We start from the raw sequence: 20,820 nt of genomic DNA, 5'->3' as shown, positions 1-20,820 counted from the left end.
GCCCCATTGACTTCCATATGGGGGAAATATACAAGGGAAGTCAATGGGGCCCATCAACTGCTTGGTTACTGAAATTCTTCAAAATATCGTCTTTTGTATTCCATAGAAGAAATTCATTCAGGTTTGGATGGAACAACCTGAGGGTAAATTACATAATTTAATTTTTGAGTGATCTATCCCTTTAATTGACATTTAGAGGGTGACTATGAGGTCAACACTATAGTATGGTTGTGTGGTCATTGATAACAACATTATAGACCTATATAAAACTACAGAACCCGTCAAGCCAAGGAAAAGCCGGATGTAGTTCAAAGTTAAACAAGATTACTTGCACAAAGGAAGGCCGTTACCGGGAAGAACTACAAGTACCACAATGCATAGCGGCTAGACGTGTCATCAAGCAAACATGGCGGCGCACTAGAAACATGAATGTCTTCTACTCAGATTTCATTTTTTACCATTGTTACTACTAAGAAACGTATCGATTTGAACGAAACGGTCGCGTTTAAAATATTGTTTAGTAAATGCGTCAACACGAAACGAGTACAGAGGCTGTCAACGATACATACTTGTTCTTTTAAATCTCAATGGTGAAATATGGAAGCAGTGCAGTCACCTCTCAGATTTCCATTTTCCTTTTTAAGGGCTGAGATTTACTCACGACACCTGTGATTCATCCAGAGGAACTTAAACAGGGCACAAATAGCATTTAGTTCCTCGGTTGGTTTATAAAAGCGATGTTTAGTCCTGTGAAGTCATCTTATTCCAGGGTGAGCCCATCGATCGTTAATCGGGAGCTGGGGAAGACCAAGATGAGATAGCAATAGGTGAAACACTTTCTATTCACAGTAATCGAAACTCGGTTCTCTAAAGAGCAGGAGGTTTACCGATACTAAGCTTTTCAAGGCAGCTGCGGTTATGTTTGGAGATCTGTTTGAGGAGGACGGGGATGGTTTTTCCTCTACACCTGGCACAGGTGTGAAGGGCAGAGAGTCTGAGCCTCCTCCACCCAGAGGGAAAGTCAAGCTCTGCGGGATCAAGAATCAGGGTGGCACCTGTTACCTCAACTCTCTGATACAGACTCTACTCTTCACACCAGAGTTTAGGGGTAAGATGAATGACATTACTATTTAAAAGAATAAACGGCCTAAAATCAACATACTGTCGTTATATACTTGACCTACTTCTGAAGAGAATTCTGGCACACTATTCTTTCTATGTAATTAATCATGACCACTTTAATAGTCATGATGAGTCAGACCGTCCAATACCCACACTTGTGGTCTTTGCACTTGACCACTTGACATGACATGCAATTGCAGGGGTATTTAAAAGAAGAAAGTTTGTGTTAATCACATCCTGATGTCATGTGTCTTTATGGTATCTTTATAGGATATGTGTGAACGCACACACAGATTCCAAAAATTCACTGGCAGTGCAAATAAACCAAAGTCAAACGATCCCTGGACACATCATCACAATATATTTGTGCCATTTGGGACAGGGCCAAAGATTTGTTCATGAATCAGATTATAATCGGTACTCTAGTTCAACTGTTCGCATTGGATAACTGTGAAGATTTTCAGCGAATAAAGTCTGTGTTCGCTGTCTGTGCCTGTTTGGCCCACAAAGATATTATATCATATGAATTCAGAAGACCTGCAAGAGTCATATGAACCATTTTTCAATTTTATAGTGCTTTTTCTGTCAGTTGGAAGCTTAACAACCAAGTCCTTATTCACTTTTTATAGATAGATATTCAAAATAAAGAAAAATCTCAAATCTGCTTTTGTGTTCTGTGTAAAAGCAAATCCTTACGGATTTAGAACAGCATGAGAATGACAGTATTTTGGGATGATTATATTTTTTATGATGTGTTGTTTTCTAAATTAAAATGATCTTTCACAGAGGAGCTGTTCCATCTCGGACCGGATGAATTAGGGTGTCTTGCTGACAAGGCCAAACCGGAGTCAAAGGTGTGTATAAAAGTGTGTGAGGGAGATGATCGGAAGGTTTTATACTCTACATGTCTCCGAGGATCAGATGGATAGATGTTTCCTGTTCTGTGTGATCTCAGGTCCGTGTGATTCCTCTGGAGCTACAGAGACTGTTTTCTCATCTGTTGCTGGTGGATGAGCTAACAGCCTCCACGACAGACCTGACGGACAGTTTTGGCTGGACGAACAATGAGGTATAAAGACTTTATGACCTGTACTTGCTTTGTATTTAGCAGGTACTTTTCATGTAACAGTGACTAATTTAAAAAAACAGTCCCTTTGTAGTAATCTAGGGTTAAGTGGGACCCCAGGGTCACAGCATCTAAATTGTGCTGCTAAATGATCTTGCTCAAGGCAAAATCAGCAACCGTTCATTTTTCATAATTAACCCCATGATCTTTGTGTTGAAGCCCAGATCCTTAAAGGGATAGTTCACCAAAATAACCTGTATGAGTTTGAGTTGAACTCAAAAGAAGATATTTTGAAGAATGTTGGTAGCCAGACAGGAAAAAAAAATCCTATGGAAGTCAATGGGGTCCATCAACTGTCTGGTTACAAACATTCTTCAAAATATATATTTTTTGTGTTCAACAGAAGAAAGAAACTCATACAGGTTTGGAATAACTTGAGGGTGAGTAAGTGATAACAGAATTAAAATTTTGGGGTGAACTATCACTTTAAGACTGGTTCAAGAATGGTTAAAGCTAAACTGAAATGATCTGACAGTTTGTTAAAATCTTTAATCTTATTGCTTTGATTTTGTCTTCAGGAAATGGGCCAGCAGGATGTGCAGGAGCTGAACCGGATCCTGTTCAGTGCTCTGGAGAGCTCTTTAGTGGACACTTCAGGAAGCAGTCTCATACACCGGCTGTACCATGGGACGCTTGTCAACCAGATCACCTGCAAGGACTGCGGCAATATTAGTGAGAGACAGGTCAGAATGGAGCATGTGCGACTTAATTTTTCTTCTAGCAGTGCAATTTGTAACCGCTTTAAATATAAGCAGCACAAAAATTAGGGCATATTTTATGATTTTATTTATGATACAGTACCGTTCAAAAGTTATGGGTCAGTAATCAAGCAAGGACGCATTCAATTGACTAAAAGTGACAGTAAAGACATGTCACAAAAATCAGTGTATTAGAATGATTTCTGAAGGATCATGTGACACTAAAGACTGGAGTAATGATGCTGAAAAATCAGCTTTGCATCACTGGAATAAAGTACTATTTAAAATATATTCATATAGAAAACAGTTATTTTGAATTGTAATACTATTTCACAATTGTACTGTGTTTTTGAGCAATAAATGCAAAAATTATTTTGTGCACCCCCCAATCTCCCTATCTTTCTGTTCTGTCAGGAGGACTTTCTGGACCTGACCGTGTCAGTGCGGGGTGTGAGTGGACTAGAGGAGGCGCTGTGGAACATGTTTGTGGAGGAGGAGATGTTTGAGGGGAATAATCTCTACCGCTGCAGCAGATGTGACCAGCTGGTTCGGGCCGCTAAGGTCAGTCAATACTGTTCCTTTGGTCATTTGTCTTCCTAAGGCCTTATGCAACAATGGAGATTTATTCAAAATCCCCATATCAGCAGTTAGATATTTATTTAAAGGGGTCATGATGTCATAATTTTTCATTATTTACCTGTTTCCCTGAGGTACCCTACCATTCAAAAGTTAAGGTTGTTTCTTATGCTCACCAACGCTGAATTTATTTGATTAAAAATACAGTAATATTGTGAAATATTATTACTATTTAAAATAGCTGTCTTCCATTTTGGTAACACTTTACAAGATGGTCTCATTTGTTAACATTAGTTAATGGATTAAAGCGATAGTTCACCCAAAAATTTAAATTCTGTCATCATCTACTTACCCTCGGGTTGTTCCAAACCTGTATGAATTTCTTTCTTCTGTTGAACACAAAAGAAGATATTTTAAAGAATGCCAGTAACTAAAACCTGCTTAATTTTGTCTTTGGTCACAGTCTGCTAAACTAAGAAAACTTCCACCATTCCTGACCATTTCTTTGTTGAGGTTCAACTTTGACTTTGCCAAGTGTGAGCGCTACAAAGAGACCGGGAGCTACACTTTTCCTTTTGAATTCAACCTCAGAGCGTTTTGTGAGCAGGTACCAGAGTTGAATCGTATACACGCATACATATTCCAGACTCTGCAGCCAAGTACATAAATCTGTTATTTGTGGATATTCTATGCTGAACCGTAAGGTCATTTACCGTAAAATCTATTAGAAGAATCTGTTAAATCTGTTAAAAGCATATACATATTTTAACTAGAAACCACTAGTTAACTAGAAGCATAACTCTAGATGCAGACCTATAATGACCACAACTTCAAAGCAGAGGATGAACATGTTCTGTGTTTCTGACAGAACAATTGGCCAGACTCCGAGTATTCGTATGAGCTCTTCTCTGTCATCATACATAAAGGCGGCTGTTATGGAGGACATTATCATGTCTACATCAAAGACATCGATCATCTTGGCCACTGGGAGGCACCGGTCAGTCTTTTGTTTTTAATTGCAGTCTGTATGTATGGTTCAATATTAAGCAGTCCAATCCAAAAGTAACAAGAAATCTCTGTCTGTGACCCCGTCCCTCAGGAGGAAGAGGTCAAAATAAAGGCCAAGACCCAGAGACAAGAGGCCAAAGTTGGGGAAAGAAAGAGGGAGAGTGAGAACTGCGTAGAGACTGAGGATCCACTCTCTGTTCTTACTGGCATTCTGGCTCAGGTATGCTATTACACCATACAGTAAGTAGATGTTTGAAATATTATTAGTACTTTTGATTTATAGCATTTATTTAGTGTATGGAATAATGAAATTCTCTCTTTTGATTCAAGAAAATGTATTTTCATTCACTTTACAACTCAATAAAGGGAATTTTAATAAGGCACAACAGCTGTAATCAAGATTTCTTAATTTTGTGGGCGAACAAATTTCAGATACTGATTTTCACTTGTTTTTTTCTCAGGAGGAGTCAAAATGTGTCCTCGTAGACCAGCTGGGCCAAAAGCTGATGAATAAAACCGGCACGCCATGGAGCAAAAAATATAAAAAACAGTATGGCACCATCAGCAAGGTTAGGGTTCTAAAGTATATACTTTAGACTATAGAGACACAGATGCACTAATACACTGACATTTGGGGGCAGTTAGATTTTTTGGTAACACTTTATTTTTACAGTGTCCTTGTTGCATGTAGTTACTATAGTAATTTATAGTAAACATGCAACTAACCCTAATCCAAACCCTAACCCTATAAGTACATGTAGTTAATTAATATTACTTTGTGGAAATTGACGCGATCCCTGAACAGTTATGTAGAAACACCGTGTACAGAACTACACTTAACAACAAAGGTGAATTATGTCTGTCACATTCACTACAACTTAGTACTAAAATTTATAATTACACTGGAACAAGGACACAGTAAAATAAGTGTAAAAGATTAACCTTTTAATTCAACAAAAATGCATTAAATTGATCAAAAGTGGCAGTAATGACATTTATGATGTTAAAAAAGATTTCTAATTCAAATAATTTCTGTTATTTTGAACTTTCTATTTATCAAATCCTGAAAAAAAATGTATCACAGTTTGTACAAGAATTGTAAGCAGCACAACTGTTTTGAACATTGATAATAATAAAAGTCTCTTGAGCACCAAATCAGAATAATAAATAACATTTTAATATATATTAAAATGCAAAACAGTTCATTTCTATTTATTTTTATATTTAAAAAATGCTTACAAATGTACTCTTTTTGCTTTATTTTTTATCAAATAAATGCAGCCTATAATATACATTGAACATAAGAGACTTCTTACAAAAAAAATATTAGCAGTGCTGCCTGCAATATATAATTTCACTTTTGTAGTCAAATGCTAGAATAACTGCAGTAAAAGTAGAATTTAATGGTATTTATTTATGGTTATGGATTAGTTTTCATTCTCATGGAAAAGGTGTATCTTCAGTCGATTCTTTAAGGTTATATAGATCAATATAACTATATTGAGATTTGAAAAAGTCATATGACCATTTGTCTTCCTCCAGTTTCTTCAGAACCACCCTGAAGTCTTTATTCTGGTCTCCAATGGAACCCGTGTAGCTCTGAAAAATGCTGTTCCTGTGGCCACAGAACCCAGTCCAACAGAACCAGTCAGTTCAACTTCAGCCAAAAGCAACCCAGAGAACATAAAGCCAGAAATCGCAGGAGACACAGAAGGCCCTGACGGATGTCATTGGTTTGACCTGAATGACTCCACTGTCATGTCCATTACGTTGAAGGACATCGAGAAGCAGTTTCAGGGAAAAGAGAGTGCCTACATGCTCTTTTACAGGAAGACGACAATGAAAAGACCTCCAGAGGGTATGCTTTGTGTACCGTATGTGCAGATTGTGCACAGAGTCTAAAACCTGCCGGATGGCCATTTTTTTTATAACACACATGAAACAAAAGCCAATTTTAACTTGCATTTAGTGCTTGGAAAGTGTTCATTTTTGACCCTGTGTGTGTATATGTAGTGAAAATCTGTTTTGTTCAACTGGTAAATAATGACATGATTATACAAAGGCTTTTTTGTATCTTTAAACAGCCATAGGAAACCCTGCGTACAAAGTGCCTCCTCACCTGGTGGAGATGATACAAGAGGAGAATGCAAGAGTTCAGCAGAGGAGGTGACTGCATATACACACTCGGCAATCAGCATTGGGTGTTTTTTTATGCAATGTTCATGTCATCTGTGTCTTGTAGAGCTGAGTTTGATGCCAGCAGCAACAGCATTGAAGTGAGGCTGCATTTGGCCCCTCATTATCACTGCCAAAATGGAGCCCTACACCCCACAGCCCCGGGAGAAGACTCCATCATCACAGTCACCTTCGACCGCAGGAAGACTGTGGGAGACCTGCGATTGGCCATCTACCAGGTGACACCAGCGATCCCCTTACTAGTCCTCACTCCATAGCTGTGTTTACACTTACTGTGATATTTCAGTGACAATGCATTTTCAATGTTAGCTGCGTTTTGGTTACATGAGCGAAAACAATTTTAATGTAAATGAATGCCCCATTAGATTAGATTTGACAGAATATGTCAAGTTTTCTCTGACCTTTGACTTTGGTTTGTAGATGCAGGATCTTTGGGAAGGAGACATGGCATTGACATTGGCTAAGAATGTGCCAGCTGGGTTACACTTGTATGATACACTGACAGGTGAATACATTTACACACTTACATTTGCACTAACACGTTTTGTAAAGCCAGACACTTTCAGACAGCCTTGTCTGAGCACCAAATCAGCATATTAGAATGACTTCTGAAGGATCATGTGACACTGAAGACTGGAGTAATGATGCTGAAATTCCAGCTTTGCCGTCACAGGAATACATTACATTTAAAAATATATCAAACACTTTTTAAACTGTAATAATATTTCACAGTATACCTGTTTTTACTGTATTATTACAGTAGTATACATTAGTTATTCTGGATGATCATTTATGTCTCTTGTATTGTTTCAGATGACCAGATGTCGCTTTATAGTGCAGGAGTGTGTAATGGCTCTGATCTCTTTGTGTGGAATGGAAGAGAGGTGGGCAACTAATACTTTACAGTACAACTATCCTATATGGATTTGTTATGAAATTGATATTATCCCTTTTCTACCAAAGTTTCTACCAAAATATTGAGTCGGTGCTCTACTTGTGCTCATTTGATGGATCTGTGAACCTTTCAGAGCTGGCCCATGTTTCCACTGATTTGAGAGTTGTATACTGACAATGATGCTGCACAACCTGCCCTCAAACAATCATAGTGCCTCACAATCTAGGTTTACAAGTCTTACTTCTAGGTTTGATAACATACAAACATCCACATTTTGTCAATTTTTCCAGTCTAGAACTGCCATTTCTTCTGTAAACATATGTAAAGGGTCAGATCGGGCATTGGCGCTCAGTTGGTGGAAAAGAGATATATGTGGATTGCAATTTCAAAACATTAGAGCCAAATTGACGTTTTCCTTTTCTCTCTCTCTTTTTTCAGGTCAGTGGTGTGGCGGTGCAAACTGGCATTGAATGGGAGCCTGTTTTGTTGACTGTGCTGCGTCCCTCTGCAGAGGAGCTGGGATGTGGGGATGAGTCAGGGGTCGGAGACACTGATGGATCTGGTCTGGTGCGTTCCATGAAGGGCTTTGCTGGTGGGGCCACTCTGGGCACAGTGCTTGAGGCTCTAGGGCCCCAAGAGGCCTTTTTGTGCCAGGAGCAGAGCCGTCCAGGGGCCAGTGGGGGCGGGGCCAGTGGCTGGAGGGTTTTTCCACCTCAGGACATGCAGAGGACACTGAGAGAGCTCTCTCTGAAGGACGGCGACGCTGTACTGCTTCTGCAGCCAGAGGAACTAGACAGCAGGTAAGAGAAGCAATGTCACAATTTTTTTCTTTTTAACACAGCAACATTTATATTAAACACACCTTTTAACCATTTAAGTTCAAGGTTTAGTTCACCCAAAATGTTTAATTGTCATTAGTTTCTCACCCTCATGTCATTCCAAACCCGTTCGTTCATCTACACTTCAACACAAATATAGATAATTTTAATGAAACCTGAGAGATTTCTGTTCCTCCATTGACCGCTTGATTCATATGGATTTATTTTACAATGTCTTTGTGAACATTTTGAAGTGTCAAAGGTTTGGTTGCTTGGACTTTCAATAGATGGACAGAAATCTCTCTGGTATCATTAAAGTGCCACTATTAAGCCATTTTAAATGTTCATAATTTTGTTTTGGAGGTCTCCTTCAATAGGTTTTCATGCATGGTCAAAAAAACGTACATTTTCTTATAATATACATTGCACATCACCTCTCTTTTCTGAAAGAGCTCAATAAATGATTTGGTCTCTTTAAACCCCTCCTATCCAAGAGCCTAATCTGCTCTGATTGGTCAGATGTCCCAATCTGTTCTGATTGGTCTACCGCTTACAGCGCATGTCAGAAATGAAACGCCTAAAACCATATTGGAATTTCAGCTCTAGATGTTTCCTCAGCACTTCTATACACAGTGATACTTTACACCAGGGGTCGGCAACAGTCGGTCCGCGGTCCAAAACTGGCCCACCAGCAATAATATCTGGCCCGCAGACAGATTATTTTGATAACGGCTGGTTCTGAAATAGATCCGTCATGACAGCAACAGTTACTCACGATCACTTCGTCTTTTGTGATTTTACCTTCAAAATAAAAGTACTTGAATGGTTTTGCAGCAATGTTTTATTTTGAGATGAATTTGAAAAGTTCTGAAAGACATTTAAAATAGTCTGGATCGCTTCATTGTAGATAAGACACATCAGCTTTGCATTCACAAAACTAGTTAGGATGAACGCATAGTTCTCTTTCCATTCTTCTTTGTATGCCCTATTTTCGCTGTCAACTTTCCTCTTTAGACTCTTTGATAGTGCCATTTTCTCTCATCAGCTAGCTTAAATGTTAACATCACTCTGCACACAACATAATAGCGGACCTCCAGCACACAAACAATAAAAAAAAAAAAGCAGTTTAGTACGTGAGGATGCCAAGGAATAATTCTGAGTGCAAAAGTAGGCTACTACGTCAAATAATTAGTTAGGAAATAAAAAAGTTAGGCTCCATTGTGTAACAAGCGAATTAAAATGAAACGCATTTATTATTCACAATATAGATAGAGGAAATAAAACAGTTTGTTAAGAGCATGACTCAAACATGCCATTAATGGGCTTATTCAAGTTCATTTTAGTTATTTTTATCCATTCCGCATCTCCCACATGTGTGTTTTAGCAAGGCTGTGTGTTGCAAGTTGGTAAATGAAGATACTTGCCAGGTTACGTGTCATTACTGCTTTATTAATTTATCCAGTGTAAAACCCGGACATCGCCACACAAATGAGGGTTTTTGTTGATGACTGTTCTACTTCAGGATTTAACACAGAGTAACAGCTCACTACCAGTTACAAAAGACACTGTAACAGTCTGTCACGAGCAATTCTAGTTGCACTTTTCATCAATTAATTTCTTAAATTATCCTTTGACTAACTTATGACCCCTGCCATAGACTAAAAAAAGATGAACAACGCACTAACTTTCTTTAATTGTAGAAAAGTAAAGCTGCCAATTTTTTTGAAGTGTAATTTAAAAATTGAAACGATACGAAAAGTAACGATGGCGTCAATTTTACATATCAAGTCCTTACCCTTTGGAAGTGCATGCAAAGTGGATTTGCAACACTGAAACCAGAGTCTTCCAGGCCTCAGATACAACTACAGTGTTTGAGGGGGGTAGATGTTGGTTATGGGCAGCCAATGAAGACCACAGACTGGCATTATGCTCATTTGTTACAAACCTACCGGTACATAGATATTTTACGGAAGTGTGACTGGAATTGCTGACGACCCGTTTTGGCAAATCGATTCTTTCTTTTAGGAGACACAAACTTTATTTCTTGTGCACTTTGATCTTTACAACTTTGCAGACCTTTTATATTCACAAACTATATTACACACTGCATGAAAGGTAATATTTGAAAAGCCTAAAAGTGGCACTTTAAAAATATCTTCATTTGTGTTTCGAAAATGAACAAACAATTAAATAAACATCTTTCAAAAAAGGCAGTAACATTTAACATTTCCCAACACGCATACTAGAGAAGTGAAATATAAATACATTAATATAATAGGAACCATGATTTTCCACAGTATCTTCAGCCTCAATGGTGACATGGTTACCGTGACAACGCCCTCAGACTGTCGGTGGCTGCAGGTGGAGTTTTGCCCACAGAGTGGAATGAAGGAGGAGGAGGAGCAGGGGAAGAAAAAGAGTAAAGTCTCAGCTTCAGGGAACATGGTGAGAATGAAAATATGCATGTATACACACAAATACACACTGTTGTCTATCCATCTATTACCATTTCAGTCTTATCCGACTTTTGGTGATCCTATGGGCCATGTCTCGCCATACACGAAAGACTGTCCATGAATTTTCTTGGCAATGATTTTTCTGGAGTAGGTTGCCAGGCCTTTTCCCTAACTTTGCAACCTCATGTCAGCTAACTCTCATTAGAGTATTAGTCGACTCTAGTGAACTGTTAGTAGACTGTTAAGTTAGAGTTAGGTGTTAGGGTTCAGGTTAGTAGAATAAGTTGTAGTTGCAAAGTTACTTATCGTCAGTAGAATGTATGTTAGAGGAGCATCAAAATAAAGAGTTAGCAGATATTAAGCTGACAGTCTATTAATACTCTAATGAGAGTTAGTTGACATGTTGTGAAGTTACTTATTAGTTAGTAGAATGCCTAAACTGGACTATCGAAATAAAGTGTTACCTAATAATTTTGTTATACGCTTTTGTAATTTGTATTTTTTTTTCGGTTTTGGCTTTAATTTATTTTAATTTCAATTTCAGTCATTTTAGTACTTCAACTTATTTTATTTCAGTTGCCAAGGCAACATTTATCGTTTTTAAGTTTATCATTTTATATTTATATTTGATTGTACAGTAGTTTACAATCCACAGAACGTTGTACACTTGTGCTGATTTGCTGTGTGTGACTCTTGCAGCTGCTGGCAGAGGTGAAGGAAAAAGCTCTTGAGGAACTTCGCCTACAGGATGAGCTCAGTGGTAAGAACAATTAATATAAGCCCCAATAATATCTAGAAATAATTAATTAAACAGCTTTTCCACATTAGTGCTATTTTAAAATAGAGGAGTAGAAAGTAGTTCTTGTTTGTCAGGGAAGAGTGTTTTGTTCGCCAACATTTTGTATCAACCAATATGTTTTTTTTTGTTTGATATAAAGCAGATATTATGATATGAGATACATCCGTAATCACATAATTCCCTGCTGTATAGCAGGTGAAGAACGGTATGTGACGAGAGTAGTATGTCTGAACCCAGTGCTAAAAAAAAAATAGGCAAAAATAAGGTACCCGGATGACCAACTACTTAGGCGAGATTCTGAAGTGTGCGTATGGACACTTCTGGCGAATGTAGTTTTCAGCTGTCGCAAAGTATTATTACTTTGTAATTGAGTATTCTTACTTAATTAATTGTAATTAAGTAATTGAGTTTTATTTACTTTTATTTTTAATGCGATTAATCGTTTAACAGCCCTAATAGAAAGCCATATAACTTTTGCTTTCTTTGCTTCAAAATTCTGTTGTATAATTTATTTGACAGAACTGTTAAACCGAGACAGTAAACTAGCAAATGAAAATGGATAATGGGATCATGTGCATCGGTCTTCAGATGCTGGTGGTGTTAGTGCTGTCAAAATAAAAACTCTGCAAAGGATCGCAATGGAAAAATTGAACTTTATCTTTGATGAATGAATGTATTTAAATTTTTGTCAAATAAATCAAATCAAAAAGTCCAACTCCCGATACGTATCGGCCAAAAAGAAAAAAATACTTAACAGCTGATTCAGTTCATTACAAATGCCAATATATCTTGTAGTTTGGAATCAGTGTGTCTCTTCTTTTACTTCTTGTTTAGGTGTTGAGTGCTGTCTGAGGCAAATGGACCGAAGTGGAAAACTTTTACCTCCAGGTACTTTTCAAAATGATCATCAGCATCACTACCAATGTGTTTCCTCTAAAGGTTTACATGGTATATTGGCTTGTCTGTGTTCTAGTGCATGAGCATTTGAGTGTTCGGGATGCAGGGATCAGGCTGATGACTTCACTCTACCTGTGCCCTGGACCAGTGCCAACAGCAACACAGGTGCGTTCATTCAATTTGGGCATGTGAATGTAAAAAATCACATCTCTTTGTGACTTTTTCCCCTCTTAATTTACCTTCTATAATGAAAAATATGTTTTCTCCATCCAGTTGTTCTTGTACTTTAACGTTGGTTTCGCGCCTTTAGTCGGTCAGGAGCTGGAGATTATTGTAGAGGAGTCTCTAACTGTCAAAGAGGTGAACTTCTTGTTTTTCTTTAAAAAAATTAAATTCTACTGGTGAAGTGAAAAATAAGGTGCTTTAAAATCGCTGGTTCCTCTTATTCCAGTGCCTTAAGGAAATGTTGCAGATGGCGAGGCTTGAAGGTAAAATTCTTCAAATGTTTGATATTTAATTGCACATTTAACTTGACTGGATTTCTCAGATTTATTAATGAAACGAGTATTTCTCTCTCCAGGTGAGTCGTGGCACTTAAGGAGAGTGGACTGGTGTGAGGAGATTGGAGAGCCACTTATGGATGAGGTGGGAACTACAAAAATCAATACTAATCCTCTCTTTTTTCGTTTTTTTTTAGCAATGATTTCAAATATTGACTCCTGTTTACTCGTGTCTCCTAGAATGCATCTCTGAAAGAGGCAAAGGTCATTCATGGGGACACACTGGTGCTGGTGGAGGGGCGGCTGCCTCCAAAGGTGCGTTTTCAGTTTGGAAAGATTTCTTAAGGTGTAAAACGAAAAGGAAATAAATCTTTTGAAACAATTTTCTCTCATCTCAACGTCAGGGTTACCTCAAGCTGTCTGTGAGGATGCACATGGACATGGTTCCAGAGCTGAACCACACAGCAGAGTCTCAGAGCATCACCACAGGTTCGACTTTTACCAAATTGTCTATAAACCAAGTGGGATTCAGGTTGTTGCTGTCAGATTATGAGTGCTTGAGAGAATAGCTCTGGTTCATGCTTGCTTATGTTTATGTGTCCTGTTGTTCTAGAGTGGTCTGGATCAGAGATGAGATTCATTGGTTATGTGGAGATATCAGAGGAGGCTTCACTCGATGACCTCAAGACTCAGGTTGGCATCACTACTCACAGCATTAATGACAGCAGCTGATAATAATAACTTAAAGATTAAGTGTCATTTTACTAGCTGCACCATACAGAATTTCAAAAAATAATGTTTGTTTCCCAATACTTTTCCCACATAAATCTAACATAATCCAAACAGAATATATACAAAACATCTGTCACATAAGATTTAGTTTGAAATAATCATAGAGCAGTGGTTGTATTTGCAATGGAACATTTTTACATACTTCATCTTTTATTAAACAAGCTTATTAATATAGAAATGCATAAAGAAAAACCAACCTGTGCAGCGTTAACCCCTTTAGTGTTAAATAAAAAAATACAGTCTTCAAACAGCTTATTTAATATTCTGCATATTAAACTGGGATAAGGGAAAATATTGTAAAATGAAAACCTTTACCTTTTATGAGCTGTAAACACCCTTCAGTCATTTAAAGATTAAATGATTAAAGAAAAAAGCTAGTGAAGAAGGAAATGCTGTACACCACCGTTCAAATGTTTGGGGGCCAGTATAATAATAATTGTAATTTTTTTTAAAGAAATTAATTTTATTCAGCAAATAATAGACATTTTCATCAAAAATATTAAGCAGCACAACTGTTTTCAACATTAATAAGACTAAGAAATGTTTCTTGAGCATTCAGCTTTTCATCACAGAAATAAATTACATTTGAAATATATTAAAATAGAATTGTGAATTTTAATAATATTCACTGTATTTTCTAGGGATGCACCGATGTGAATATTGTGGCCGATACCGATAACCGATATTAATATTGCTGTTATGGCCGATACCGATATTTACCGATGTCGATATCTCTGTATAGAAAACACATTTTTATGATAATCAAATAAAGAGCTATTTTCCAAAACACTTTTTTTTTTTTTATACTTTTGTAATTTATTTTCAGAAATTACTGATATTGGGCACCTTTACCTGTGTGTACCAATATCAGTCATTAATAATTTGTATGTCCACTCTAGCCGCGACGCGACTGCGAGTTGCATACAAATCAATCAAAACCCAGAGCCAATCAGAACGGCGTGTGGGCGGGCTCTCGCGTCAAGTGCACAGCACCAGAGAGTAATCTTGACGGCAATCGCAAGAAAATGGATAAGTAGCTACATAATCAAATTCACAAATATTACACCATTTAAACAGTATTCAAATACATAGGCTACTGAGTTACTTAAACAATCTTTGTCAAATAATACATTTGTTTCTTCAGTTTGAACGTTCTTGTTTCCATTTGTTTAATTTCAAGATCTGAGGTGAATTATCCATTGTTGCTTTTACAGCTACAAAGCTGGAGCACTAAATGATATTCAAAGTCACATTACACGCTTTTAACATTAAATAAAGCACATAAACAGTGCCTGAGATTATCATTGCCACACGTTGTGTTTATTGTTCCAGCGCGACGTCGCAGAAAAATAGAAACAGTTTCTAAAATAGAATCGTCGCGTGTCGCCGTCGCGGCTGGTTAGGACATAAAGCTCTGATTAACATTGAAAATATACCTTTTATCGCGTGTCGCGGCATCGCGTGTAGTTAGGACACGGTGTAATGACTAGTTCGCGCGCCCACAATGAAGTGCGCGCCCCTACACACAAACCGAGTAACCCCAGAGTGCAGTCTGGACGATGGGGCGGGGCGACACTTTGGGGCGGGGCGACACGTGTCGCTCCGCCTACCAACAATTTCATTGGTTTATAATACAGCAATCTTATTGGAGTAGACACTTGAGGCATGAGCATGCGCATTCCTTTATGTACGAGTTTATGAATGATCTTCTATCTACGCAGTTTGGCCGTAGGCTACTACGTTGTCGCATGGCGATTTCAGTAATGATCAATTAAATAATGTTTTTATTAACTTAATACGAGTTACAGTTAATACGACTTAATAAGTTAAATGAAGTTACTGTACAACAAACAATAACAATCCCTTCAAGGCAGACCGCCGTGTGCTGCTAAATATGGGGAACGAATTCTTCATTCGTGGCCACGATACCTAGGTCTATATCAAGTGAAGTAAAAAAAATGTGTATAGCGCTCAATTCACATCGTTTTATAGCAGCTTTACAAACAGTAATATAGGCCTAAGCATTCATATTGAGCCGTTTTAGAGCTGGGCGATATAAATAAATATGTTGCTGATATAGGCTAAATCATACGATGTTTTAGATTTAGCTAAATTATATTTATTAATTTACCCAGCAGATAAGTCAATGGCACTTTAAGTGAGCATGATCATGACTGCATTAAATTACTAGCATTGCAAGGAGAGATCGCCTATTAAGCTGATAGTAATATTTTCCGAATGATCATGCAGTGCTGCGACATTTAGGCCTACATCATTAATTTATGCTTCTTCATTTTTCCATTATAAATAAACTCGGGGTTTTACACTAGCCTACATAATGATAATTCACTGTATTTCAGTAAGACACAGTTCCGAAAGTGACAAATAAGACAATAATAGGCTACCAAATATGCAAGCCCTGGCCATTGTTTTTTTTTTTTTTTTTGTGTGTGTGTGTTTTTTTTTTTTTTTTGCGTACAATGGGAATTTAAAAACCTGCAGTGCTGAAAAGTGGAAAAAAAATAATACTAAAACAGATATTATTATGTCGATCTATAGCAAATATGATTATTTATGTGCTCAATTTAAGTAAGTAGGTATATAGATAAGTAGCTATTTGAGGCTGTTAGGCTATAGGCCTATATGCACAGATTTACAGCGGTGTTTTTTTTTTTAAATAGCTGCTACAGATATAGCCTATGCCAGTGTTAATATTTGAAACTATTTTTAACAGGTAAACAACAAGGAAATATGTGTTTGCTATTAAACATTTTATTTGCACTTTGTGCCAAAAAATGCAAGCATTGGAGAACAAATCTCGTTAAAAAAATCAACAAAAAACGGTCGTGCTAAAAAATCAGAGCACTAAAATCAGCTGCTTGCGTTCGGGTTTGTCCGATGTCTTTCCTTTAATACAGCGATTTATCATAATTTGCGTAAAATCCAGAGTTTGAGCTGATCCACCGACCGACCTGGTGGAAATATGAAATGGTGCTGTCGGTGCTGTCACCAAGCGTTCGTTTTTAAACAATAACTTTGTCTAGTCTGTGTCTTAACAATAAAACATTATCCAATAGATCTTAACTAAAATTACCATGGTAAACCGATAATATACGATTAGAGTTAGCATTTAATATTTCTTTAATATGGACAAATCATTCACAAAAATAGTACATAAAGAATGCGCATGCTCAGGCTTGAATCAGGCCAATAAGATTGCTGTATAATAAGCCAATTAAATTGGGGGTGGGCGGAGCGACACGTGTAACCCCGCCCCAAAGTGTCGCCCCGCCCCATCGTCCAGACTGCACTCTGGGGTACTACCACAAACCCGGGTTCAAACCTCGCCCCGTCCAGCACGGGAGATATAACAAATGTTGATCGTATGCCCACCATAAAGTACGCTCCACTACACATAAAAACGGTTCCCACAGTATCAGTTATTCCCCTCGCTCTGACGAGACGTGATAAAAGGTGCACCCTCTGTAAAGCGCGCGCCCCTACACACCAGCGCTGTTCACAGCTGAAATGCGCTCGTGCAAAAACAAACATCCCCGCCCCCACACGCACGTCAAATACACAGGAATGATAATCGGCCTGTTCACATCGGCCATATTTTGACATCGGAACGATACCGATGTGTAAAACAATGACCATATCGGCCGATATTATATCGGCGGCCGATATATCGTGCATCCCTAGTATTTTCGATACAGTGACTTTTAGACTATTAGACTTTTTCCTCAAAAACACAAAAATATATTATAGACCCCAAACTTTTGAACAGAAGTGTATATTTTTGGCTACACTGTAAACAGTGCAAGTGAAATGCAGCACCGTCATATCACCATCCCTTGAGAAAAGCCATATATGTGTTTCGGTAGGTGATGACACTGCCGGCACTTCAGGATGTGTGTGTGCCCAGCCCTGCGTTCCTGCGTGTGTGGTTGCTAGAGTGCAAGAAACCGGCCAGGATACTCCGAGGAAACCAGCTGACCCTCAGGTTGATAGATTAGGATTTTGTTTATGCTCTGCTCTTTTGTGTGAGGTCTCTGTTGCCCTTTTAAATGCGGATGAAAACACACCGAACGGTTCCAGATTTGGCACCAGCGCTCTTTTGGTGGGAAAATAACTTTTTATTGTATTTGGGATTAATGTCCTCCTATTCCTGCAGGAAACTGAAGCTGGGGAATGGGGTGGAGGTGTGTGTTCAGAGGCTGATGAAAGAGGAAGACCTGGGGTGAGACATCCTGACAGCAAGGCGATTGATGAAATCCTCGGAACAAAGAAACACGATTTTTTATACAGTTTGAAAAACACTGCTTCTCTTTTCTCGTAATCTGTCCAGGCTAAAGGATTTATTGCTGAGTGTTCATATGGGGGTGCCAGGAGAGAAGGCATATTATCCCTCTGAGGAGTTTTTGTGGGACGCTGGGAGGGACAGCACCCCTAAGGGCCTGTACGCCGCTCTGGCCTCCCAGTACGGTCTCACTCCTGACAACCTGCTCCTGGCTAAACACCTGCCTGACAAACACACCTGGATGCCCATTTCCAACTGGGTGAGAAGAGAGCGGGAAAAGGGGAATAGACTATTTTGTTATAAGATTATACTTGAATAATCAGTTCTGAATAATTCCAGACTCAACAGGTCTCAAAAAAGAAGAAGAGGAGGAAAGCTGAGAGTCTCCAGGCAGCTCCTTTCTACCTGAAAGATGGAGATAGTATAGGCGTCAAGGTAAATAGAATAAAGAATCTTTATATTTTAAAGGGACATTTCAGCCAAAAATGAAATATTCTGTCATCATTTACTCACTCTCATGTTGTTCCAAACCCTTCTTCGGAACACAACACAAATGAAGATATTTTTGATGAAATCTGAGATTGAAAGGCCATTGAAAGTCTATTCACCTGACGCTTTGACACTTTTGACACTTCAAAACTTTCATAAAGAGATTGTAAAATAAATCCATATGAATCAAGCGGTTTAATTCAAGACTTTTGAAATGAGGAATGGATTTAATTTAGGTTTTTATTCACATACAAATATTGATCAGCGAACATACAGCATGTGCCTCTCTTACGATTATTAAACTGGCTGCCAAAAATAGTGTCATAGACTTGTAAAAGATACGTTTTCTTTATAGTTTTGGGTCTTCAGCAATGCCTCTCACTTTTTTTGTTTTGTTTGTATTTGCATATGTGTAGAATCTGCTAATAGACAATAATAAAGAATTCGCTACTCTGGAAGATGAGATTGGTCAGCAGAGACTCAGGGAGGAGGCAGCGAATCACAACACAAGGTGCATTTTTTTGCTTTTATTGCCTCTCTCCAAGATTACAAGATATTTAGTTGTCACACTTTGCTGGTTTGATTTGAATCAACGTGTAGAATTAAGAATGCTATTACATTTGGACACACTAATATTCAGAAGTTTGGGTTCTTAAATTTGTCTTAAGCTCAGCAAAGCTGCATTTATTTGATCAAAAGTGACATTTAAGACATTTATAATATTACAAAAGATTTCTATTTCAAATAAATGTTGCTCTTATGAACTTTCTATTTATCATATAAGCCTGGCCACAAAAGAATTAAGCAGCACAGCTGTTTTAACATAGATAAGAAATATTTCTTGAGCACTAAATCGGCATAATGATTTCTGAAGGATCATGTGACACTGAAGACTGGAGTAATGATTCTGAACATTCAGCTTTGCCATCACAGGGATAAATTACCTTTTAAAATATATTAAAATATTAATAATATTTCACCAAATTGCGGTTTTTACTGTATTTTTGTTTTGTCCACTAGGGGGCGTACTGCCAGTGGAGAATGTTCACAAGACTCTGGGTCCAAGAAGTCGGGCTCAACTAAAAACAGGAAACCAGAGGTGGCCTTATCCATCAATGTGGGAGTGTTCAGGTAACACACCCTGTGAACAGCACCTCAGAGCTGCCCATTGGTCTTCAAAACCAGAGGTGCCATGGCAGGATCTGCCCCACCGAATCACGGCACAGAACCCAAACCCAAGACAATGTGACAGTGCTGACCCACCCTGTGAAAAATAAGATTCTACTGGCACAGGGATGCTGAACCAAAACTTAATTTTAAGTCGGAATATCATCTTCAATCATTGAGATTTCTTGAAGCTTGTACACTTTCCTTTCCCTTTATATGCAATTCATTCCTGGAGCAGATCTCTGTACCCTACAAGACAAAGAGGTCAGTTTCAGCCTATGCCAATGGATTTTCCTCTGCCTCACTTCTGAGGGTGTGCTTTTTTTTTTCATAAGGAAGGGTGTTACAACTGTTGTCTACTTTTTTTTTTTTTACAAAATCATCACAATACTGTATGAAAAAGGTTTTACACAGATATATAATTATGTGGAGTTATTTATCATTTATAATGCTTTCATTCACTCAAAAATAAAATACTGCGATTAATACTCGCCCTCACATCATTCCAGACTGTAATTTAGGCTGTTATTCAGTCGTAATATTCCTGTTTGCCAAAGCTTGTATCTAGCCTGTGTTCACATCCAGGTACAAAATTCGTCACAATTTTTAGGTGTGGATGAAAACGCGAGCAAGATCCATGTTTCAGTTCAGATTATCAGCGAATAACTATTTACATTTTCATATGATTCTCACAAAGCAAGTTTGATTCTCTTAATACTTTTTTTTTCTTGTGAGATATAAACTCGCAATTACGAGTTATAAAGTCCAATACCGGATCGCAATTGCAAGAAAAACGTCAGAATTGATTGTGAGTTTATGTCTTGCAATTCTGATGTTATAGCTTGCAATTGAGGGTTTATGTCTCACAATTCTGAGGAAAAAAGTCGCAAGTCAGTTGACCGTTCGCAAAGATCCGCCCCCCTTAGTTACTGTCGCTATGTCCAACAAGCTACGCCGCGGCCGCTCTCGCGCCACACCATG

General features: G+C 38.1%; 1 protein-coding gene across 2 annotated transcripts; it reads left to right on the top strand.

Annotated features, from left to right (window-relative positions):
* The first annotated feature begins 352 nt into the window (after positions 1 to 352).
* Positions 353 to 20,341, top strand: usp40 (ubiquitin specific peptidase 40). 2 transcript variants are annotated; one of them, XM_079628900.1, is made up of 32 exons: positions 353 to 770; positions 850 to 1,108; positions 1,909 to 1,976; positions 2,078 to 2,191; positions 2,767 to 2,931; positions 3,361 to 3,507; positions 3,986 to 4,129; positions 4,391 to 4,519; positions 4,622 to 4,750; positions 4,992 to 5,099; positions 6,073 to 6,388; positions 6,615 to 6,696; positions 6,773 to 6,944; positions 7,147 to 7,231; positions 7,540 to 7,610; positions 8,060 to 8,421; positions 10,737 to 10,884; positions 11,595 to 11,655; positions 12,529 to 12,582; positions 12,668 to 12,756; positions 12,865 to 12,951; positions 13,043 to 13,079; positions 13,172 to 13,236; positions 13,332 to 13,406; positions 13,496 to 13,580; positions 13,705 to 13,784; positions 17,768 to 17,886; positions 18,058 to 18,123; positions 18,232 to 18,442; positions 18,523 to 18,618; positions 19,089 to 19,183; positions 19,693 to 20,341. In XM_079628900.1, exons 2-32 carry the CDS (start codon positions 919 to 921, stop codon positions 19,805 to 19,807), a joined length of 3,765 nt encoding a protein of 1,254 aa, XP_079485026.1. In that variant the 5' UTR covers positions 353 to 770; positions 850 to 918; the 3' UTR covers positions 19,808 to 20,341. The 2 variants fall into 2 exon arrangements, with proteins under 2 accessions (XP_079485026.1, XP_079485025.1); XM_079628899.1 differs by having other exon boundaries at positions 356 to 1,108.
* Positions 20,342 to 20,820: the final 479 nt, after the last annotated feature.

This window comes from Phoxinus phoxinus (genome assembly GCF_949152265.1).
Source record: "Phoxinus phoxinus genome assembly, chromosome: 11".
Taxonomy (NCBI): domain Eukaryota; kingdom Metazoa; phylum Chordata; class Actinopteri; order Cypriniformes; family Leuciscidae; genus Phoxinus; species Phoxinus phoxinus.
Note: the sequence above shows the minus strand (reverse complement) of the source record. Positions and strands in the feature narration are given on the sequence as shown.